The sequence below is a fragment of the Pituophis catenifer genome, unplaced genomic scaffold, assembly GCF_029215685.1.
Source record: "Pituophis catenifer annectens isolate HBS135680 unplaced genomic scaffold, rPitCat1.0.hap2 SCAF_2, whole genome shotgun sequence".
Taxonomy (NCBI): Eukaryota; Metazoa; Chordata; class Lepidosauria; order Squamata; family Colubridae; genus Pituophis; species Pituophis catenifer.
The window spans coordinates 13,859,519-13,884,147 of NW_027256882.1; the positions used below are offsets into that span (position 1 = coordinate 13,859,519).

At 44.6% G+C, this 24,629-nt stretch overlaps 1 protein-coding gene across 1 annotated transcript; it reads left to right on the forward strand.

Moving 5' to 3' along the window:
• The first annotated feature begins 5,796 nt into the window (after window positions 1-5,796).
• Window positions 5,797-23,821, forward strand: LOC139309288 (major histocompatibility complex class I-related gene protein-like). Its single transcript, XM_070933344.1, has 9 exons — window positions 5,797-6,007; window positions 7,514-7,646; window positions 10,040-10,315; window positions 12,486-12,761; window positions 14,439-14,723; window positions 16,452-16,541; window positions 18,972-19,007; window positions 22,724-22,755; window positions 23,732-23,821. Exons 2-9 carry the CDS (start codon window positions 7,574-7,576, stop codon window positions 23,735-23,737), a joined length of 1,074 nt encoding a protein of 357 aa, XP_070789445.1. The 5' UTR covers window positions 5,797-6,007; window positions 7,514-7,573; the 3' UTR covers window positions 23,738-23,821.
• Window positions 23,822-24,629: the final 808 nt, after the last annotated feature.

Consider the following 24,629-nt stretch of genomic DNA (forward strand, 5'->3'; position numbering starts at 1 on the left):
AATCAAAACGCTCAGTTCAAAATTTCTGGCGCGAAAAACGCTATCAGACGAAGAAAGTGAAAAAGAAGTCTCAAACTCTTCAGATGAACCAAAATCAGAAAGTGAAGACGATTTAACGAAGTCTCAAGTAAAGTCAGCAATGAAAACGCTTTTTGCTGCTTTTGGGCCAAGATTGAAAATTTCCAAGACATCAACAAAGAAGCAAGAAATCAAACCGACAACTCAAGACCTGCACGCTCCCATCCTGACTTCGAAAACGACGACACCCGAGCCCAGAGAGCCATGCCGATTCCGTCCTACACCGCAGACAGAATCGAGTGCCAGCGCACACAAGAGAAAGAGAAGAACCGTCGCCATCACCAAAGCCCCAAAAACCGAGCCAGAGACCGACTCATCTGAAGAGGAGCGGATCGAGAGAGCTGAAATGGAGAGAACCTTCCACAACGGCGCCAAAGAAGAAATGAGCAACGCGCATGTGCAAAACTACGTAGACAGCCCCGAAAGACTTGAACTGGCCAGAGAACCGCGCAGACTCGTTACAAGCATCCCAATGCCGTTCTGTAATTTCCTGCACTTGAGAGACCACGGACTGCCTCAGGTTGTAAGTAATGGACAAAATAATGTGGGGAATTTGCCCAGTGACTTCCCAAAACTTAGAGTTGATGGCATTAATTTACAAGAGTGGTACCAACAGCTTCAGGTTATTTTTATGAAAGAAAATTTACTATTCTTTATAACTAGTCCTCCAAGAAGACCTTGGACTTTAAAAATAGATTGTTTACATCATAGAGCATTTTTCATAATAATTTCTAGCGTGTCTCCTGCAATCTATCATAGCATCAAACCAAACCTAACTGTATCAGAAATAATTCAATGCATGTTTAATCTATTTCACAGCGATAGCGTAGCCACAACCACAAGAATGTCTAAGGATTTCTTTTCTTCTAGAGTGAAACCAGGGGTTTCTATAAGTGAGCATTTGATAAATCTAAACAAAATAAGAGCTGAGCTGCAATTGAGGGGGGAAGTGATTTCAGATCAAACAATGAAAAGTGTTATTATCAATTCACTTGATCCATCATGGGATAGCTTTATGTCACACTTAGATACCATTAATTTGGGATATTTATCAATAGAAAGTCTATCTAACAAATTGATAGCAGAAGACAATTCAAGAAAAAATCGTTCCAGTAACCAAACAGAACACAAATCTTTTAGGAAAGTAGTCTTTCAAGATAAATATAATGAGGCCTTTAGATGCCACAATTGTGGATCCAGGGAACACAGTAGAAGAGACTGTCCCAAAGTCCCAAGGGAGAGACATAGGCCAGAATATAGGAGCAAATACAATTACAGACAATCTTCCACAGATAGACACAAATATAGAAGTCCACCAAATTACAGAGAAAGTAGAGGGGGTAGAGAAAATTCAAAAGAGAGAAAATCTGGGTCACTAAATGGGCTAAATAAACAAGACAGCACCAGAACACAACAAGATGAGAACAATAATTGGCTTATTGATTCTGGTGCAACAAATCACACCACTAACAACAAAAGTATATTATCTTCATTTACAGAAGATAAGTTTGTGATAAAGGTAGCTAATCAAGAAAAGGTTCAAGTATTAGGCAGAGGAAATGTGACCTTGCCTGGTTTAGGGAAAATAGAGGGGGTATTATTAATCCCAGAAATACCTCACAACATACTGAGTGCTATAAAACTAAGCAGAGAATCTGACATCAATATAGTTTTCTCAAAGGGGAAAGCAACTATAGAAAAGAACAAAACAAATGTAGGCACTGTGATGATAAAAGGGGGTCTACCCTATCTGATAACCAAAGAAAGATGGTTACATAACATTGATTCAAATATGGAAGATTGTATTGAAGCAGATGATGAAAATGTCAGTAACAGTGACAATGATGAATGTAAAATAACTCATGATAACAAAAATACACACAATGAGAAGAAACCAAAAATAGGTAAACCAATTCATGATGAGTGTGCTCACATCTTACATAGGAAGTTAGGACATGCAAGCTTTCCTGTAGTACAAAAAATGACTGAACACGCAGAAGGTGTCAAAATAAAAAATTGTGAAAATTATTTGGAATGCTCAGTATGTAAATCCACCAAACTAAAAACCAGTCCCAGACCAAAAAAATCTAACAGATCAACCAACAATATTTTTGATTTGGTACATATGGACTTAGTTGGTCCATTAACTCCATCAATTACCTATAGAAAACGTTACTTCCTAACAATAGTGGATGATTACAGTCGCTATGGTTTTGTTTACACATTAAAGCACAAGGATGAAACCTTTCAGAAATTTAAGGAATTCTACAAACGCATAGAAACACAACATAATATCAGAATAAAACAAATTATGACAGATAGGGGATGTGAATTCATGTCTAAAGAATTCTCCCAATGGTTAAAGGATAGAGGGATGCTACATTTCACGTCCAATCCATTTTCTGCATTTCAAAATGGGATTGCAGAGAGAAAGAATTCCACACTACAAACCATGATTAGATGCACATTAGAGGATGCTGGTTTAGGCAAACAATTTTGGTCAGAAGCCTTACATTATTCAAATTACACTCAAAATAGGACATGGTCCAGTATTGTGAATAAGACACCATATGAGGTGATGTACAATAGAAAACCCAAATTAGCACACATGCACATATTTGGAGTTACTGCAGACGTACACATACCTAAACAATTGAGGAGAAAGGGAGAAAACGTATCCAGGAGATTAAGATTCATGGGATACGAAACTGGAACCAAAGGGTACAGATTCATTGATAATAATAACAAATTTATAGTATCCAGAACAGCTGTGTTCCATGAGCAGGCCAATTGGTCTAAATTGCACCTTAATGAAATATTTCCTAATAAAAGCAAAGATAATATATCTTGCGAGGAAGGAACAACAGAAAATCAAAGTATTAACAAAAGTAAGAACAAAACCAAAACTTGGACAAATAGTCAGCATAAAATAAAGACAGACACATTAACAAAAAAGGAAGCTAGATATTTGCATGACAACCATAGCAAACCTGAAAGAAATATTAGAAACAATAGAAACCAAATACCAAATAAATACAAAGATTACATAATGCATATGGATAGAGAACAAATAACACCTAATACATATGAGGAAGTATTGAAACTTCCCCGTGAAGAAAGAGAAAAATGGGAACTAGCTATGGAAAAAGAGATGGAAAGTTTACAAGGATTAAATGTATTCACACCTGCGATCGCACCTAAAGATAAAACAATTATAGGTACCAGGTGGATTTATAAAATTAAGAATTTAGAAGGAGGTAATACCTTATACAAGGCCAGACTAGTTGCACAAGGTTATGCACAAAAATATCCAGAAGACTATACTGACACATATTCACCAACAGTGAGAACAGAGAGTGTCAAAACAGCTCTTGTAGTAGCATCTGCACTCAATCTGGACGTGTTTCAATATGACATACAGACTGCATACTTACACGCAAAATTAGATAAGGAAATATATGTAAGAGCACCACACAGTCAATACACTAATAAGAACGAAATTTGGTTATTAAATAAGAGTCTGTACGGATTGAAGCAATCTGGCAAAAGGTGGTACGATTGTTTGGTAAAAGTACTTAAGACCATGGATTTCAACGCCACCACTGCTGATAACTGTTTCTTTGTAAAAAAGAGTAATGATCATATTGAATTTGTATTAATTTATGTTGATGATATTTTATATATTGGAAAGCATAAAGAGAGCAGGGAAATCTTTGTAAATAAGTTAAACGAACACTTCTCATTGAAATCACTAGGTAGAGTGAACAAATACCTTGGTGTACAAATTAACAAAACAAAAAGGGGATTCAAACTTACTCAGAAAGATAAAATCATTGAACTCCTAAACAAATGTAACTTAAATAATGCCAAAACATGTGACACACCTATGCAAACTGATTTTCTCAGAAACATTGATGAATCTTCCCCTGAGTTTAAAGACAACACATTTTACAGATCAGTTATAGGTTCACTCCTTTATATATCTAATTGGACTAGGCCAGATATTGCATTACCTCTCAATTTATTGTCAAGATATGTTAGCAGACCAACCTTGTATCATTGGGAAGCTGTCAAAAGAATTTTAAGATATCTGAAAAGTACATTAGATTTTTGTTTAATATTGGAACCCAATAATGACAAAGAACCAAAAATTACTTGTTATGCTGATGCAGATTGGGCTGGTGATACATCATGCAGAAAGAGTACCTCTGGTTATGTTTTTCTATTGAACGATTGTCCAGTTTACTGGTATACTGGTAAACAAGAACTGGTAGCCACTTCTACCACAGAAGCGGAATATGTTTGCTTGTCTAAAGCTGCAAATAACCTTGTATGGTTCAATGATTTGATCACAGATATTTGGAAGAAACCTACTTTACCATTTATTATGCATGAAGACAATAAAGCGGCCATTGAAATATCTAGATCCGATGCAATTGGACAAAGGTCCAGGCATATTGATATAAAATTTAAGCACGTGAGACAACTATCTCAAGACGGATTCATCAAAGCAATACATTGTGATACTTCTGAACAATTAGCTGACATATTAACAAAACCCTTACCTTCTAAACAACACAAATATTTAACTTCTAAATTATATGTATTATATTGTCCTGAATCTGAATGTAACTGGTGTTGTATAACGAATCGGCATTTAGAGGGGGATTTGTCAGATGTAAATGCCTTATTCTCTAATGTGTAAATAATGTATATATGGAACATCAGGGGTTAACTTATTCTTTGGACTTTAATGTATTCATAATTTACCACTCCCATTCCTGGCTCCACCCCTTGTATATATAAGGAGCCATCCTCCCCATTTTCCTTGCTTCTATCTTGAATATTCAGCGAATATAGAATGCCTATTATGATTAAAGAGAAATATATTTAAATCTCTAACTTCTATTATCTTTATTGAGTCTGATCCTGAAAATATTGCAACAGTGCCACTTCTGGAAGATACAACACACACTTCACCAAGAGGTTTTTCTGTTGGGGAGGAGGGGAGCTGGACTGGAGGGAGACTCGGGTCTACTTTCACTTTCACTCCTTGCTCAGCAAAACAAACGGGAATTGCTTAGTCACCAAAGGCTCAGTGAAGCAGGAGGGGTGGAGCTGCGCAAGGGGAAGTTTAGGAAAGGGGGAAAACCAGCCTGGGACGGCGCCTCCCCTTCCCTCTCCCCCTCCCCTGCTTCTCCCCCCTCCCCTCCGATTGCAAGACTGACCGAAGGGTCCCTGAGCACGTTTGAAAAGGCTGGCACTTAACTCTTCAAACCACGAAGCGCCAAATTTGTGTTTTGTCTGGATTCATTTCTGCCTTTGGCGCGGAGTTTAGCGGGTGGGTTACCAGCTTTCTTTCTTTCTTTCTTTCTTTCTTTCTTTCTTTCTTTCTTTCTTTCTTTCTTTCTTTCTTTCTTTCTTTCTTTCTTTCTTCCTCCTTCCTTCCTTCCTTCCTTCCTTCCTTCCTTCCTTCCTTCCTTCCTTCCTTCCTTCCTTCTTTCTTTCTTTCTTTCTTTCTTTCTTTCTTTCTTTCTTTCTTTCTTTCTTTCTTCCTTCCTTCCTTCCTTCCTTCCTTCCTTTCTTTCTTTCTTTTTCTCTTTCTTTCTTTCTCTCTCTCTCTCTCTCTCTCTCTCTTCCTTCCTCTCTCTCTCTCTCTCTCTCCCCCTCCCACTTCCTCCCCCCCTTCTCTCTTTCTTTCCTTTCTTTCCCTCCGATTTCAAGACGTACCAAAGGACGCCTGAGCCTATCGCTGAGCTGGCACTTAAAAGTTGAGGATCAGCAACGGTTCAAGCCACAAAGCGCAGTTTGGTTTCGCTTTGCGTCATGCTTGGATTCGTTTCCGCCTTTGGCGCCGAGTTTAGCTGGTGGGTTACCAGCGTCAGAAGCCGGCAAAAGTGAGAAGACAAGAAGCGGGAAGGGCTGGCAGGTGAGAAAGGAAATATATATATATATATTTAAATCGATTTAAAGAGCACCCGATTCCAATCCACTTTTATTTATCCAGGCCAGGGATCTCCAAACTTGGCAACTTTTGGGAGTTGACGTCCACAAGTCTTAAAGTTGCCAAGTTTGGAGACCCCCTGATCAAGCAATCGGCTGCCTTTCGCGGGTGTTAAAGAGACAATCCCCATCATCCCCAAACCAGAGGGAAATGGGGGATTGTAGTCCCCCGCAAGGAACTCGGTTGGAATCAGATCACCCACCCGTGAAGGGGGCAGGAGGGTCTTCCTCTCGGGGCACCCGGAGGATTGAGCTGCCCTGCTCCGCAGCAAACAAGGGAAATTCCCACGATGCCTCGCCCCCCGCCCTATCTAAGGGGCCGAGTCCTCCTCTCCGCGCTCGGGGGCTTGGCAGATTTTTTGCCCCGAAGTCTCCTTTCGCTTCCTTTTTCTAGCTCTCTACGGGTCTCCCTTCCTTCTCTCCAAAGGGAGCCGACGCCCCCCACCCCCGTCTCCCACTTTCACTTTCCAGGGCTCAGCCCCCTCCCCCACTTTCACTTTCCAGGGCTCAGCCCCCCTCCCCCACTTTCACTTTCCAGGACTCAGCCCCCTCCCCCACTTTCACTTTCCAGGGCTCAGCTCCCTCCCCCGCTTTCACTTTCCAGGGCTCAGCCCCCTCCCCCCGCTTTCACTTTCCAGGGCTCAGCCCCCCTCCCCCGCTTTCACTTTCCAGGGCTCAGCCCCCTCCCCCCCTTTCACTTTCCAGGGCTCAGCCCCCTCCCCCGCTTTCACTTTCCAGGGCTCAGCCCCCTCCCCCGCTTTCACTTTCCAGGGCTCAGCCCCCTCCCCCGTTTTCACTTTCCAGGGCTCAGCCCCCTCCCCCACTTTCACTTTCCACCCCCTCCCTCACTTTCACTTTCCAGGGCTCAGCCCCCTCCCCCGCTTTCACTTTCCAGGGCTCAGCCCCCTCCCCCGCTTTCACTTTCCAGGGCTCAGCCCCCTCCCCCGCTTTCACTTTCCAGGGCTCAGCCCCCTCCCCCGCTTTCACTTTCCAGGGCTCAGCCCCGTCCCCCGCTTTCACTTTCCAGGGCTCAGCCCCCTCCCCCGCTTTCACTTTCCAGGGCTCAGCCCCCTCCCCCGCTTTCACTTTCCAGGGCTCAGCCCCCCTCCCCCGCTTTCACTTTCCAGGGCTCAGCCCCCTCCCCCGCTTTCACTTTCCAGGGCTCAGCCCCCTCCCCCGTTTTCACTTTCCAGGGCTCAGCCCCCCTCCCCCACTTTCACTTTCCACCCCCTCCCTCACTTTCACTTTCCAGGGCTCAGCCCCCTCCCCCGCTTTCATTTTCCAGGGCTCAGCCCCCTCCCCCACTTTCACTTTCCAGGGCTCAGCCCCCTCCCCCGCTTTCATTTTCCAGGGCTCAGCCCCCTCCCCCACTTTCACTTTCCAGGGCTCAGTCCCCTCTGGCACTTTTTATAAACTTTCTCCTTGGCCGCAGCCTCATCCTGATCCTTCGCCGCCAGCTGATGCGGGGCTGCGTTTCGCCGTCTGGATCCGGATGGGGCTTCCGGTAGCCCGGTTGGGGCTTCTGTCCGCAGCGGCCGTCCTGTTGCTGCGCGGAGGATGCGCAGGTGAGTGGACTGAGGAGACCTGAGGCGGGCAGCTTGGTTTTCCTGTGGCAGCAAGTTCCAGAGGCTTCGCCCGGTTGGGTGGCTAGGTTCCGTCCTATCCAGTGATGGGTTTCAAATTTTTTTACTAACAGTTCTGTGGGTGTGGCTTAGTGGGCGTGGCATGGATTGGTAATAATAATAATAATAATGATGATGATGATGATGATGATGATGATGATAATAATAATAATAATAATAATAATAATAATAATAATAATAATAATAATAATAATAATAATTTTATTTCTATACCGCCCTTCTCCCGAAGGACTCAGGGTGGTGTACAGCCTAATTAAAAGCACAAAGACAAACAAAAATTTAAAATTATTAAAATTATTAAATAATTAGCTCAATTATAAAACCCCCAAGTTTAAAATCTCACATTTAAAACCAATTAAAATCTTTACATTGATTGCCCGGCCTGGCGGAACAACAAGGTTTTGAGGGCACAGCGAAATATACGGAGGTCGGAGATCTTACGCATTTCTGGGGGCAGTTCATTCCAAAGGGCAGGGGCTCCCACAGAGAAGGCGTGATTTGGGCATGGCAGGGGAAGGATACTGTAAAATCTCCATTCCCTCCCCAATACAGGGGAAGGTTACTGCAAAATCCCCAGTTCCTCCCTATCAGCTGGGACTTGGGAGGCAGAGAATAGATGGGGGCGGGGCCTGTCAGAATTTTTACTACCGGTTCTCCGAACTACTCAAAATTTCTGCTACCGGTTCTCCAGAACTGGTCAGAACCTGCTGAAACCCACCTCTGATCGTATCCTATCTGTCTGAAATAAATATACGTTGTTAAACCCTTTGCAGACTTTTGGCATGGTTTTATACCTCCTGGGGTAGAACTGAAGGGGTACTAGAGGGCATGTAGTTTATCCCTGCAGGATATCTTTCCTGATATACCTCCGTAGGTAGCCAAGATTTTAGAGCAGGGAGTCTCCAAAGTGGTCAACTTTAAGACTTGTGGACTTCAACTCCCAGAATTCCTTAGCCGGCTATCCTTCCTTCCTTCCTTCCTTCCTTCCTTCCTTCCTTCCTTCCTTCCTTCCTTCCTTCCTTCTCCTTCCTTCCTTCCTTCCTTTTTCCTTCCCTCTTCATTCTCCTTTCTCCTTCCTTCCCCTCTTTCCTTCTTTTTCCTCCTTTGCTCCCTTCCCATCTTCCCTTCTTTTTCTTTGTCTTTCCACTTTCCCTTTCTCCTTTCCTGTCCGTTCTTGTATGCTCAAATGCAAAAGGGGAAACATTTCTCCTTTTGTTTTGTTTTTAGTTTGTTTTGAGAGCGCTCTGTCAGCAAAAATGGAACTCAAGGGGCAGGGGCACGCGTTGCTCTCCTGTGCCCTTTTTTCGGACACAACAGCTTCTTGCAGCCCTCTGCCAGAGAAAACGGAGCTGGGGGGACATGTATGCCCTCCCCCTCCAAGCTCCGCTTTTGCTGACAAAGGCACTGTCGGCTGGTCCTTTGCTGTTTCCAGGCTGGCCCCACGGGCCAGATCTGACCCACGGGCCTTGAGTTTGACACCTCTGATCTATATCTGTCTGTCTGTCTGTCTGTCTGTCTCTATCTATCTATCTATCTATCTATCTATCTATCTATCTTTCTAGCACTTAGACTTATATACCGCTTCACAGTGCTTTACTGCTCTCTCTAAGCGGTTTACAGAGTCAGCGTATTGCCCCCAACAATCTGGGTCCTCATTTTACTGACCTCGAAAGGCTGGAAGGCTGAGTTAACCTTGAGCCTGGTGAGATTCGAACTGCCAAATTGCAGGCAGCCGGCAATCAGCAGAAGTAGCCTGCAGTACTGCATTCTAACTACTGCACCACCGCGGCCAGATCTGACCCACGGGCCTTGAGTTTGACACCTCTGATCTATGTCTGTCTGTCTGTCTGTCTGTCTGTCTGTCTGTCTGTCTGTCTGTCTGTCTGTCTCTATCTATCTATCTATCTATCTATCTATCTAGCACTTAGACTTATATACCGCTTCACAGTGCTTTACTGCCCTCTCTAAGCGGTTTACAGAGTCAGCCTATTGCCCCCAACAATCTGGGTCCTCATTTTACTGACCTCGAAAGGCTGGAAGGCTGAGTCAACCTTGAGACTGGTGAGATTCGAACTGCCGAATTGCAGGCAGCCAGCAATCAGCAGAAGTAGCTTGCAGTACTGCGTTCTAACTACTGCACCACCGCAGCTCTTGTGCTGAATAGTTGTAAGTTAAGGACTAGCTGTATTGAGGCTTTCTCGAAATAGGGAGCTGATTCCAAATAAAAAATGGTGTGTGTGTGGGGGGTTTAAGTGTGACACCTCTATCCCAAATTTCCTTTCTCTCCCCTCCCCCCCCCCCGGTGCTCTTTTCAGGCTCCCATTCACTGCGCATTTTCTACACTCTGGTCATGGGCTCCAGCCAGGATGTGCCCCACTACATTGTGGTGGCATATGTGGACGACCAGCTCGCTGCACATTTTGACCCCCGCACAAGAAGGATGTTACCCCAAATGTCCTGGCTTCATAAAATGGAGGAGGAGGAGGACAACTCCCATTTCTGGGATCTGACATCACGGAGAGTCAGCACCACGGAGCGGCGGTTCAAAACTGACCTTGCCATCTTGCACAGCTATCACAACTCCAGCAGAGGTAAGACATTGGGCGGGGAGGGCTGGGAACTATGGATTTTGGCCTCCAGAGAGAACCATACCTCTTTAGGAAGAATCTGAACCAGTTAGAAAATGCTAGCAAAGAAAATGGGGTCTGGGGTTTTGGTTTGGGGTTTTTTTTTGCATCACGGGCACTCATGGCCCTACTCATGCAGGAACTCACAGCCCATTCACACAAGCGTCACCGTGAGCGTTGCGGGTGCTCACGGCCCCACTTCAGTGGTGAAATCTACTTACCTTCCCTATCATTATGGGAGTGACGGGGCGCTCCCATGTGACTCCTCTCCTGCGCGAGCTACATTGGCTCCCGGTGGACTTCCGGGTGCGCTTCAAGGTGTTGGTGATCACCTTTAAAGTGCTCCATGGCTTAGGGCCGGGGTATCTATGGGACCGCCTCCTGCCACCAATTGCCTCCCACCGGCCAGTTCGCTCCCACAGAGAGGGCCTCCTCGGTGCCGTCGGCCAGGCAATGTCGGCTGGCGACCCCCAGGGGGAGAGCCTTCTCTGTGGTGGCACCCACCCTCTGGAACAATCTACCCCCAGAGATACGAGTGATCCCAGACCTCCGGACTTTTCGTCGGGCTCTCAAAACCTATTTTTTTCAGTTAGCCGGGCTGTCCTGATTTTATGATTGGTTTTAAATAATTTTGATATGGTTTTAATTGGAATGTTTTAAATTAATGGGCCGAATTTATTTAATTATTTTAAATTTATTTTAACTTTTGTATATAAAATGTTTTATTTTTTGGCTGTTCACCACCCTGAGTCCGAAAGGAGAAGGGCGGTATAGAAATTTGAATAAAGATAAAGATAAAGATAAAGATAAAGATCAGTTCAGAAGTGCATGTACCCCGCGTGTCGCATGCGCACTTTGACCCTCTGAGCATGCGCAAACCCTTCTGCACATGCACAGAGGGTAAAAAACAGGTTACTTCCTGGTTAAAACCAGGAAGTAACAACGTCCAGGTGAGTGGGTGGAGTCTCACGCTGCCGCCGCTACTGGTTCTCTGAACCACCACCCGCCGCCACTACCGGTTCTCCTGAACCGGTGCAAACCAGTAGCATTTCATCCGTGCCCCATTTGTGTGAGCATCGTCACAACAGTGGTAAAATGTAAAATTTGTTACTACCAGTTCTGTGGGCATGGCTTGGTGGGGGATAATGTGACTGGGTGGGCATGGCCAACTTTTTTTTTTTTTTAACTTTTAAAAGCATTTTTTCTTCGGCTGAAACGGTTGTAGAAAAAATGCTTTTAAAAGGCTCTGACGATCCCAGCTGAGCTGCACGATCATAAGAGCCTTTTTTTTGGTTTACTTTTAAAAGCCTTTGTTGAAAAGTAAAAAAAAAAAGCCTCTGATGATCACGCAACTCAGCTGGGCATGGGGGGGGGGCAAGGATTTCTGCTACCGGTTCTCCAAACCACCCATCGCCATTACTACCGGATTGGGCGATCTGGTCTGAACTGGGAGCATTTCACCCCTGCATCACAAGCACTCTTAGCCTTACTTGCATGAGCAACTTGTGTTCATGCACATGCACGTGTGTGCTTGCCCCTCCCACAAAACTATGCCTTCTTGCCCCTTCCTCCCACTCTCGGCCGCCAATCCAGAAAGGTTGGGGAACTCTGTTCTAAACCAAAAAAAAAAGAGAAGGCGGTTCCTACCTTGGAGATTCTCTCCAATTCTCTCCACCAGGCAAAGAGCCTGGTCGCGCAGCAGACTAATAGCCTGTTATTATCATTCAGCTGCCTGCAATTACTGCTAGTTCAAATCTCCCCAGGCTCAAGGTTGACTCAGCCTTCCATCCTTTCTAAGGTAGGTAAATTGAGGACCCAGTTTGTGGGGGCAATAAGCTGACTTTGCATAAATATACAAAAGTATGAAGGCTATTGCTTAACGCATTGTAAGCCGCCCTGAGTCTCCGGAGAAGGGCGGCATATAAATCAAATTAAAAAAAAATGTTTGAGTTGGACCTGCCCATTGCGGCATGCAGCTGGATGTTTACCAAACTATCTCCTGACTCCTGCTAAATCGGTACATTTTCAACTACCCAAGTGGGAGAAGAAACCAAAAAGGAGGACAAGAATAGGGACAGTGAGCGGGTTCTCCTGGGAGTGTCATACTTCTGTTCTGTGTCCATCTTCTCGGCAGGGTTTCACAGCTGGCAGCGCGTGATCGGCTGCGATCTGAGCAAAGATGGCCACAAGGGCGGGGTTTACCAGTATGGCTACGATGGAGAGGACTTCATCAGCTTGGATCAGAAGACCCTCACCTGGACCGCGGTCGACGTCCGCGCTCAGGTGACCAAGAGGAGGTGGGAAGCGGAGCCTTTCATCGCCCAGAGCAGGAATAACTTTTTGGAGCAGGAATGTATCCAGCTGCTTCAGAAGTGCATGGTGTATGGAAAGGAATCCCTGCTGAGGAAAGGTGAGGAAGGAAGGAGGGAGCCAAGGGTTGGTGATGTTACAGGAGAGTGCAGGATCTCCATGCTACAGAAATATCTAACACCGAGGTCTTCAAACTTGGCAGCTTTAAGACTTGTGGACTTCAACTCCCAGAATTCTCCAGCCAGCTATGCTGGAGAATTCTGGGAGTTGAAGTCCACAAGTCTTAAAGCTGCCAAGTTTGAAGATCTCTGATCTAACAAAATGAAATTCAGTGTAGAGAAAAGTAAAGTCTTACACTTAGGCAAGAAAAACCAAAAGTATACATATAGACTGGGTGGAACCATGCTTAATAGCAGTAACTGTGAGAGGGATCTTGGAGTCTTAGTGGACAACCACTTAAATATGAAATAACAGTGTGCGGCGGCAGCCAAAAAAGCCAATGCAATCCTAAATTTAGTTTAGTTTAGTTTACTTTATTGTCATTGCACCTCGTACAATGAAATTAAATGCCATCTTCAGTGTACATTATAATTATAAAAATAAAATACTTGTATTTTATTTTGTACTTTATAAAAATAAAATACTACCAGCTTTGGTTGCCACAATGTAAAAAAGATGTTGGGACTTTAGAAAAAGTGTAGAGAAGAGCAACCAAGATGATTAGGGAACTGGAGGCTAAAACATATGATGAACAGTTGCAGGAACTAGGTGTGGCTAGTCTAGTGAAGAGAAGGATTGGGGAGACATGATAGCAGTGCCACAGAGAGGAAAGGGCAAAGCTATTTTCCTAGATACTCAAAGGCCAGACAAGGAATAATGGATGGAAACTGATCAAGGAGACATTCAACCTAGAAATAAAGAGACATTTTCTGACAGTGAGAACAATAGCAATAGCACTTATATACCGCTTCACAGTGCTTTACAGCTCTCTCTAAGCGGTTTACAGAGTCAGCCTATTGCCCCCAACAATCTGGGTCCTCATTTTACCCACCTCTGAAGGATGGAAGGCTGAGTCAACCTTGAGCCTGGTGAAATTTAAACTGCCAAATTACAGGCAGCCAGCAGTCATCAGAAATAGCCTGCAATACTGCACTCTAACCACTGCGCCAACGTGGCTCATTCAACCCGTCAACCCATGGAACAGTTTGCCTTGGAAAGTTGTGGGAGCTTCATCACTGGAAGCTTTCAAGAAGGGACTGGACTGCCATTTGTCAGAAATGGTGTAGGGCAGTGATGGCTAACCTTTTTGCCATCGCATGCCGGGGGGGCGGGGGAGGTTTACGTGCATGCGTGCCCACACCCATAATTTATGTGCCCCGTCTCATGCATGCACACATGACCCCCTCCCCGCCTCCGAGGAGGGTGGGGAAGGCTGTTTTCACCCTCCCCAGACGCATAGAGAGGATCTGGAGCCAGGTGAGAAAGTAAAACGGGCCTTCCCTACTCCCCACAGGCCCTCCAGAGGCAGGAAACATTCTGTTTCCCTATTTCTGGTGGGCCCAAAAGGCCGAAAAATCAACTGGCTGGTGCATGCATGCACGCCAGAGCTGAGCTGACATGCCCACTGATATGGCTACGCGTGCCATAGGTTCGCCATCACTGGTGTAGGGTCTCCTGCTTGGCCAGGGGTTGGAAGTGAAGATGTACAAGGTCCTTTCCAACTTTGTTAATCTGTTAAGTGCGGTCTTAAAATTCGACAGTGTTGTGTTCTCTACAGAGCCCCCATTGGTGATGGTAACTCGCAGGATCCAGTATAGCGGTATGGAGACCCTCATCTGCGGAGTCTACGGCTTTTATCCCAAAGAGGTGGATGCCACCTGGAGGAAGTCTGGGGAAGTCTGGGAGCAGGACACCTTCCGGGGTGGTGTCCTTCCAAACTCAGATGGGACCTACCATGCCTGGCTGAGCATCGAGGTTGACCCGAAGGAGAGGGACCGCTATCGGTGCTATGTGGAGCATGCCGGGCTGCCAGAGCCTCTGATCGTGGCCTGGAAGGAGCCTGGTAAGAGAAAGGGGGTGGGGGGAACCAGTTGAACATGAGCAAAGGTGTCCTTGAAACCTCACATAGCTGTGATCATACAACCTAATGAACGTGGTGATGAAGTTCCCTCATTTACTGGGTTCACCCAATGCGTTGACCATAAATTTGGTCAAAGGTTGGATTTACTCAACATGGTAGGCCCTAAAGAGACCTAACCTAAGTTCAGATGAACCCTTGAACTAGTCCAGTGTGTTTGGCAACTCGGACCTTTGTGGAAATCTGAGCTGGTGAGTAAATTAAGGCCTTCTGAAAGAGGAGGAAATTTTAAGGGTGGTTGTGTAAAGTTTGGCTCTATGGGATGTCAAAAGAAAGAACGTGTGTGGATGTGTAGAGTCGGAGGGGGGTTATGGTATGGAAAATCTATCTATCTATCAATCTATCAATCTATCTATCAATCTATCAATCTATCAATCTATCAATCTATCAATCTATCAATCTATCAATCTATCAATCTATCAATCTATCAATCTATCAATCAATCTATCAATCTATCTATCTATCTATCTATCTATCTATCTATCTATCTTGTTAAGGATATTATTGAGTTACACCCGAAGTTGTGGCTTATAAAGCAGAGTACCGTTAGAGTTTTACGCACGGAAATGTTTTGAGAGTAATTGCGAACAACATACAGACAAACTGGGTTTTAAAGTATTTTACTTTAAGGGAAAAGCAAAATCATAGTCCTTTAACAATCCAAGTCTTAGCCATATAAAGTGGAATATAAGATCAATCCAGGGATATACAATGTTCTTACCAGTTTGCAGAAAAATACAAGGAACAATCAGGAACAATATAAAAACAGTTCAATAAATATCAGAAAGCAGTAAATAACTAATCATGATCAGACAGTTGACCATAGAGATCAAAAAGTGTTACAGCGTAGGAGCAGGTAAAATGGTGTAGTGTCCACACTAACCATAATTTAGCTCTTCTTAAATACATTGGCTACAGAGCTCAGCCAAACAGGATGCAGAATGACTCAGCACAGTTCTTAAAGCTACATAATACATTCACACAATACAAACATACAATGTTGGCTTATATATTTCCTGGCCAACCAATTAGGCAATAACCATTTCCTAACATATCTATCTATCTATCTATCTATCTATCTATCTATCTATCTATCTATCTATCTATCTATCTAATTGTGTGTCAAAATCTTAGAGTTGGAAGGTTCCCATGAGGTCATCCAGTCCACCTCTGCTCAGTGCAGGCATCCAAGTTAAAGCATCTCAGAAAAATGGCTATTTGGCTCCTCCTTCAACAAATCAATTATCACCCTGGATCAGAGGTTCTGTCCCTGCTATTAGGAATATTTTAGAGCAGGGGTCCCCAATCCCTGGGCCGCAGTCCAGTACCAGGCTGTGGCCTGGTCAGAACCGAGCACGGAAGTAGCAGGTGAGCACAGATGCATCCACAGCTCCATTTGAGCAAGTGGCGGGGCGCATATGCCCACCACTTGTATAAATGGAGCTGCATGCACATGTTCACTGCCTCTCGTGGAGAACCACCCCCTCTCCCACCCCCCATCAGTCCACAAAGCGAGAAAGTTTGGGACCACTGTTTTAGAGCACCATGGCTTAGTTAACTCAGTCTTCGCTGCCCTCTTGCTAAAACTGAGAAATTAGAGGGAAGAAAAATCTCAAGGACACCTCTAGTCATTTTATCCTTTTTTTAACACAGCCTTTGTCTCCAACATGGGACTCGTGGCCGGAGTCGTCGGGGTTGTGGTGGCCACAGTCTTCGTTGCTGTTGGAGTGACTGTCTACGTCAGTAAGTATCTCTTGAGTGGGCACAGGGTGTGTCATTCACAAAACATGTGGGAGGTGCTGCCAGCCTCCAGCCCCAAACCTGGTATTTCTCACAAGCTTTCTGATCAGGCTCCCTCTGAACATGGCCTCCTGAAGATCCTGGAGACGTGGTCTACATAATACCCTAAAGTAGTGTTCCTCAACCTGGTCAACTTGAAGATATTTAGACTTCAACTCCCAAAATTCCACAGCCAGGGAGTTGAAGTCCACAATCTTCAAATAGAGCAGGTTGAGAAACACTGTTCTAAGCCATAATGTTGAAGTTGGTTTGCTTTTGGAGACCTGTTTTACACAATAAACTACGTAATATCCTAAGATTGTGTTTGTCAACCTTGGCAGTTTGAAGATTGATGAACTTTAACTCTAGAATCCCCCATCTGACATGCTTTCAACCCCAGTGCCCCCAAATCTGGCATTTTCCACAAGCTTCCCAAACACAGCCTCCAAATCTCCTGAAAGTCCTGGAGAACTGGTCCATATGATACCCTAAAGTAGTACAACTCTTGGTGCAGAGCCTTGGTGGTGCAGCGGACTAAGTGCTGTTATGTTGCACTTAGCCGCCAGCTGCCTACAATTAGTGCGAGTTCAAATCTCACCAAACTCAAGGTTGACTCAGCCTTCCATCCTTCCGAGGTAGGTAAATTGAGGACCCGGATTGTGGGGGCAATAAGCTGACTTTGTAGAAACACCTCTTATTGGGGGCCACCGCTTATTTACGAGACCATCTTCTGCCACCGATAACCTCCCACCGGCCAATCCGCTCCCACAGAGAGGGTCTCCTCAGGGTGCCGTCGGCAAAGCAATGTCGACTGACGACCCCCAGGGGGAGAGCCTTCTCTGTGGGGGCACCCGCCCTCTGGAACGAGCTACCCCCAGGAATACGACTGATCACGGACCTCCGTACTTTCCGTCGAGCTTTGAAGACCTTCCTATTTCAGCAAACGGGGCTGGCTTAAAATTTTAATGGGTTATTTTATGGGCAAAGGGTTTTAAATTTTGGGAAGCCAATTTGATTTAATTCTGTTTTAATTCATCTTAATTTTTATATTGTATGTATTTTAATCTTGGCTGTTCACCGCCCTGAGTCCTTCGGGAGAAGGGCGGTATACAAATTTAATAAACCTAAACCTAAACCTAAAAGCCCTAATAAGCAGGTATATACAAAAGAATGAAGGCTATTGCTATAAGTGCATTGTAAGCCGCCCTGAGTCTTCGGAGGAGGGCGGCATATCAATTGAACAAATAAATAAATAAATAAACTCTATATAAAGCCTTAGTAAAACCATACCTAGAATACTGCATCCAGTTTTGGTCACACTATAAAAAAGATGTTGAGACTCTAGAAAGAGTCCAGAGCAGTACAACCAAGATGATTAGGGGACTGGAGGCTAAAACATATTTATTTATTTTATTAGTTCAATAATATTCTTCAATATGAAGAACAGTTGCAGGAACTGGGCATGGCTAGTCTACTGAAGAGAAGCACTAGAGGAGACATGATAGCAGTGTTCCAATATCTCAGGGGTTGCCACAGAGAAAATGGGGGTCAAGCTATTTTCCAAAGCACCTGAAGGCCAGACAAGGAATAATGGATGGAAACTGAACAAGGAGAGATTCAACCTAGAAATAAGGAGAACTTTTCTGAGAGTGAGAACAATCAACCAATGGATCAGAAGTTGCCTTCAGAAGTTGTGGGAGCTTCATCACTGGAGGCTTTCAAGAAGAGATTGGACTGCCATTTGTCAGAAATGGTGTGAGGTCTCCTGCTTGGGCAGGGGGTGGACTAGATGACCTACAGTAAAAGCTCTCTTCCAACTCTGTATCTGAAACCTTGGCATTTGAAGATGCATGGACGTCTGGCTGAGGAATTCTGGGAGTTGAAGTCCATGCGCCTTCAAGCCGGCAAGGTTCTAAAACACCCTCTTAAGCGGTAATATTTAGGCTGATTTGTTTTTGAGGATGGTGACTGAACGTGGTCGCTTTGATTTGGGCTCTGGAAACTCCTCTGCCTAACTGGTAGCAGCACTGAGCTGAACTTGGTAGACTTCAAGAAACAAGCCAGAGCTCATCTTGTTTAGTGCTGGGATGGGAGACCACTAAGAAATTCAGGGGCTACAACCTGAACTTGGGATGTCCAAGAATTAATCAACATTGATCCTGCTTAGCTTCATTAAACCTGCCAAGGTTAGCTAATGACATGCTCACACCCCAGCATTTGGGGGCAATTCGAGTCTTCCAGGAGGGTTTTCCGACTTCCCAGCCCAGCGCTGGGAAGTTTCTGATGCTGCAGGAATGAAGGTCTGAACTTCTGAACTTCTACCAAAGGCCGAGGGGAAATTGAGGGATCTTTAAGTGGGAACATAATTTCTGACTTCTTGATTCTGTTTTGCAGAAAAATGTGGCAGAAGCCCATACAGAACAGCATCAGGTGAGTGACCTTGAAATGTAATTTTGGTACAGGTTGCCTTTGGGATGGAAGGGGGAACGATCTTGATTAGCCCAAATGAAACTGGCAGGTATACAGCTTCCCTGCCATGAGAAATACAGGTAGTCCTTGAATTACAATCACAACTGGGTGTCATCACCAGTACGCTGATGACACCCAGCTGTGCATCTCCACCCCGGACCATCCCAACGATGCCCTTGAAGTGATGTCCCGGTGTCTGGAGGCCGTGAGGATCTGGATGGGGAGGAACAGGCTCAGGCTCAACCCATCCAAGACCGAGTGGCTGTGGTTTCCGACGTCCCGATATAGTCAGTTGACGCCATCGCTGACTATTGGGGGCGAATCGCTGGCCCCCACGGAGAGGGCTCACAACTTGGGTGTCCTCCTGGATTCACGGCTGTCTTTAGAAGAGCACTTGACGGCCGTGACCGGGAGGATTTTTCATCAGGTTCGCCTGATTCACCAGTTGCGTCCTTTTCTGGATCGGGACTCCCTACACACAGTCACTCATGCCCTCGTCACTTCCCGCCTGGACTACTGCAACGCTCTCTACATGGGGCTCCCCTTGAGGAGCACCCGGAGGCTCCAACTGGTGCAGAGTGCGGCTGCGCAGGTGGTTATGGGAGCAACATGGCGCTCCTGTGTGACACCTCTCCTGAGCGAGCTGAACTGGCTCCCGGTGGTCTTCCGGGTGCGCTTCAAGGTTTTGGTCACCACCTTTAGAGCACTCCATGGCTTAGGACCTGGTTATTTACGGGACCGCCTACTACCACAAGCAGCCTCCCACCAGCCGGTACGCTCTCATAGAGAGGGGCTCCTCCAGGTGCCGTCAGCTAAACAATGTCGACTGGCGGCCCCCAGGGGGAGAGCCTTCTCTGTGGGGGCACCCACTATCTGGAACGAGCTCCCCCTGGAGATACGGAGGATCCCAGATCTGTGCACTTTCCGCCGTGCTCTTAAGACTCTTCTATTCCAGCAAGCCGGCCTGGCCTAATTTTCTCCCCTGTTTTAAAATTCTTTTAAATCAAAATTTTAATCTGTTTTAAATTATTGGGATTTTTTAATTGTCTCGGGCTAAATTATTTAATCTGGTTTTAATTATGTCTTTTAACTTTTGTATCTATGTATTTTATTTTGTGCCTGTTCACTGCCCTGAGTCCTTTCGGGAGTAGGGCGGTATATAAATCTAATAAAACAAACAAAAGAAAACAAACAATTGAGCCCAAATTTTATGCTGCTAAGCGAGAAATTTGCTAAGGGCCCCATTTTTACGATGTTTCTTGCCACAATCATTAAAGTGAAATCACCGCAGTTGTTAACTTAGTACATGCTTGTTAAGAGAACCTGGCTTCCCCTTTGACTTTGCTTGTCAGAAGGTCGCAAAAGAGGATCACCGCAACCGTCATAAATGTGAGTCAGTTGTCAAGCACCCAAATGTAAGTCGTGTGATGTTGGGGATTCTGCAATGGTCATAAGTGTGAAAAAAAAATGGTCGTAATCATCTATCCCTATTGTTGTATGTGCACTGAGAGCTTATCCACCGGAGACAAATTCCTTGTGTGTCTAATCACACGTGGCCAATAAAGATTTCTAATTCTAATAAGTCATTGTTTTTAATGCTGTTGTAACTTTGAATGGTCACTAAATGAAATGTTGTAAGTCAAGGACCACCTGTATAGGATCCTGCTACATACAGGTAGTCTTCAATCTACAATCCTTCATTTAGTGACCATTAGAAGTTACGACGGCACCAAAAAACATGACTGATGACTATTTTTCACATTTAAAACCCGTTGCAGTATCTCCCTGGCCATAGGATCACAATTTGGATCCTTAGCTATTGTCTTGTATTTATGACGGTTGCCTGGTCCTGGGGTCATGTGATCGCCTTTTGCGAAACTCACTTAACAGCTGTGTTGCTTAGCATCGGAAATTTGGGACTTAATCGTGGTCGTAAGTCGAGGATTACCTGTAGAAGTACGTTTGTATGTATGTATGTATGTATGTATGTATGTATGTATGTATGTATGTATTTATTTGTTCGATTTATATGCCGCCCTTCTCCGGAGACTCAGGGCGGCTTACAATGCATTAAGCAATAGCCTTCATACTTTTGTATATAACTGCTTAGTAGGGCTTTCGGGCCCCCACTAAGCGGTGTTCTTTTTTATACAAAGTCAGTTTATTGCCCCCACAATCCGGGTCCTCATTTTACCTATCTCGGAAGGATGGAAGGCTGAGTCAACCTTAATATTGATTAATAACCTTAATCAATATTGACTGATCGATTAGTTAGAATTTCTGAACTGCCCAGTATTCAAATCTCTCTGGGCAGTTCACAATAAAACACACAAAGAAACTTTTTCAATAAAAAAAAAAAACAACACACAAAGAAAAATTGAGTGAAACATATAGAGGCTGTAGCAAACGTTGTGGCCATCAGCCAACCACAATATGTTTTATTAATTTTTTTTTCCCAGCCTTGATCCAGAGACTAACCTCTAGAGATAGAAAAATGGCAATAAATGAAGCTAATTGTTGGCTGGGCATAATAATCCCCCTGAAACTTTGCATAAGAGTTTGTTTGGGGAAAACAGAGGAAAATGGTGCTGGGGAAGAGTAAATTGTGGGTAAGGGGCCAACATGAGCAAAACGACAACCAGGCTCATTTTTTTGCAGGAGAACACACACACACATACACATCTGAGGCAGGGGTGAAATGCTCCCAGTTCGGACCGGATCGCCCGATCCGGTAGCGATGGCAGGTGGTGGTTCGGAGAACCGGTAGCAAAAATCCCTGCAACCCCTCCCCCCCCCACCATGCCCAGCTGAGCCGCACGATCATCAGAGGCTTTTTTTTTTAACTTTTAAAAGCAGTTTTTCTACAACCTCTTCCAACGAAAAAATGCTTTTAAAAGTAAAAAAAAAAAGCCTCTGATGATCGCGCGGCTCAGCTGGGATCGTCAGAGGCATTTCAAAGCATTTTTTTCTGCAACCTCTTGGCCGAAGAGGTGGTTAAAAAAAATGCTTTGAAAAGTTTCTGACGATCCCAGCTGAGTTGCCTGATCGGCAGAGGCTTTTCAAAGCATTAGAAAAAATGCTTTGAAAAGTTTTTTTTTTTAAAAGTTGGCCATGCCCACCCAGTCACATTACCCCCCTCCAAGCCACGCCCACAGAACCGGTAGTAACAAATTTTACATTTCACCCCTGGTCTGAGGTATTTTTATAGGGAACAATAGGGGCCATTATCTTTGCTTTCCTGCTATATTTTAGATAAATTACTATCAAAGCCTGGCTGTATTTGATTGCATTGGCTTTTTTTTTTTTTAAATGATGTCCATCACATGCATGTGGAACAGATTTTGGAAAAACCCTGTTCTGGATCAGGGGTCTCCAAACTTGGCGACTTGAAGTCTTGTGGACTTCAACTCCCAGAATTCCCCAGACTTGAAGTTGAGAGTTGAAGTGAGAGTTGAAGTCCATAAGTCTTAAAAGTGGCCCAATTTGGAGATCTCCATTCTATATGGTGGTTGACATGAGATGACAGATAGCAAGAGGAAACCCTTTTATGTTTTTAAAACGTGTACATGTGGGAGATGCCCAGGAGTTTGCGTTTCGTGTATGTGATCTATTGTTTGACTAAAAGGGACATGCTGTTTTCCTCCAAAATCTTGATTTTTCTCATCTCTTTGTTACAGCCAGCATACAGGATTTTGAAAGTCCTCCAGTGGTAAGTAGGGGATGTAGATCTGTAGGTTCACATTTCTTTATCAGGGGCAGGAATAGAAAAAATATTTGTTTATTATTTATCAAATTTATATAGCAGCCCATCTCACTGAAAACAAACCCTGGGTGGTACTTATATATTTTTTTAAAAAAACCAAAATGGTCAATGTAGCCATCTCTGCTAGCTGCATCAACTTTTGTAGCCATTCATCCATGGGGGAGAATCAAAATGTCCTTCCATTTTTGTGCCGTCAAGATCAGAGTTCCAAATTTTCCCCCCAAGTCTTTTTCCATTAAGCTGCCCCTCCCCCCCAGTGGTGAAATCTAAAATTTGTTACTACCGGTTCTGTGGGCGTGGCTTGGGGTAATGTGACTGGGTGGGCGTGGCCTTTTTTTTTTTACTTTTAAAACCATTTCGGTGAAGAGGTTGTAAAAAAAATGCTTTCAAAAGGCTCTGACGATCCAAGTTGAGTTGCCTGATTGGCAGAGGCTTTTTTTCTTTTAAATGCCTCTGACGATCAGGCAACTCAGCTTGGATCGTCAGAGGCATTTAAAAGAAAAAAGGGGTTTTTTTTCTTTTAAAAGCCTTTGACGATCCCATCTGAGCTGCGCTATCATCAGCGGCTTTTTTTCTTACTTTTAAAAGCATTTTTTCAGCCGAAGAGGTTGTAGAAAAAATGCTTTTAAAAGTTAAAAAAAAGCCTCTGATGATTGTGCGACTCAGCTGGGCATGGGGGGGGGCAGGGATTTTTGCTACCGGTTCTCTGAACCACCCGCCTCCATCGCTACCAGATCGGGCGATCTGGTCCGAACCGGGAGCATTTCACCCCTTCCCCCCCCACAAAGTTTCTGGTTTTATCTTTCTATTCACTTTAAGAATTTTCTGTATTAGAATAAGAATCCTAGATTCTTGTTATTATTTAGGTGATTGTGTTGTGCTATTGTTATTCATTGTTTTAATCCTTTCTTTTTTCCCACAGAATTGAAGTGTGCATCACTTTGAATCATCTGTACTTAAAGCAGCTTATAAGTCTAATACTAAGTAGAAGATAGATGGACCAAGGGACCGGCTGACTGAACAAGCCCTGGGAATTTACTAGTTTACTTTCTGCAAGGGCTATTTGATGTTTTAACATCATACACTGTTTTTTCCTCCTCTTCCTTTTACGAAACCCACTTGGCAGATAAAACCAGAGCAAAGGAGATTTCCATAGAGGACCTGCTGTGAATCACTGGTGCTCCTCAAGGATCTGGTGCATAGCTCGAGAAAACAAAACCCATCAGGAAGCGTTCAAGCTGTTTACACATTTATTTTGAGTACTGTTGGCCGTTTTCTGAGGTCTCACAATTCGAAGAACTATCAAGTACCAATTAAGGGGAACATTTGTAGCTCAGCATTAAAATGAAATCATCAGGCTGATCCAGGGGTCGGCAACCTTAAACACTCAAAGAGCCACAAAGGTCCTAACCGGAAGCCCCCCGTTGAATGCTGGAGCCAGCCAGAAGTCCAGTTCCCCCACCATAGAATCTCCTCCTAGCGCGGTGTCCTTTTTCCTCTGCTGACCGGAAGTCCGATTCCCTCACCATAGAGTCTCCTCCTGGTGTGGCGTCTTTTTCCCTCTGCCAACTGGAAGTTTGGTTCCTGCACCATAGAGTCTCCTCCTAGCATGGCATCGCTTTTCCTCTACCTGTCCTAACCAAAAAGCCCTATCAATTGTGGAGCTGACTGACGACAGGGAGCCGCAGCAGAGGGATGAAAGAGCCACATGCGGCTCCAGAGCCGCAGGTTGCCGACCCCTGGGCTAGTCTGATTAAGTTAGAATAGCACTGAGGGTGTTACCTAGTTTGGGTAATGAAATGTCTGCAAGAAAACAACCA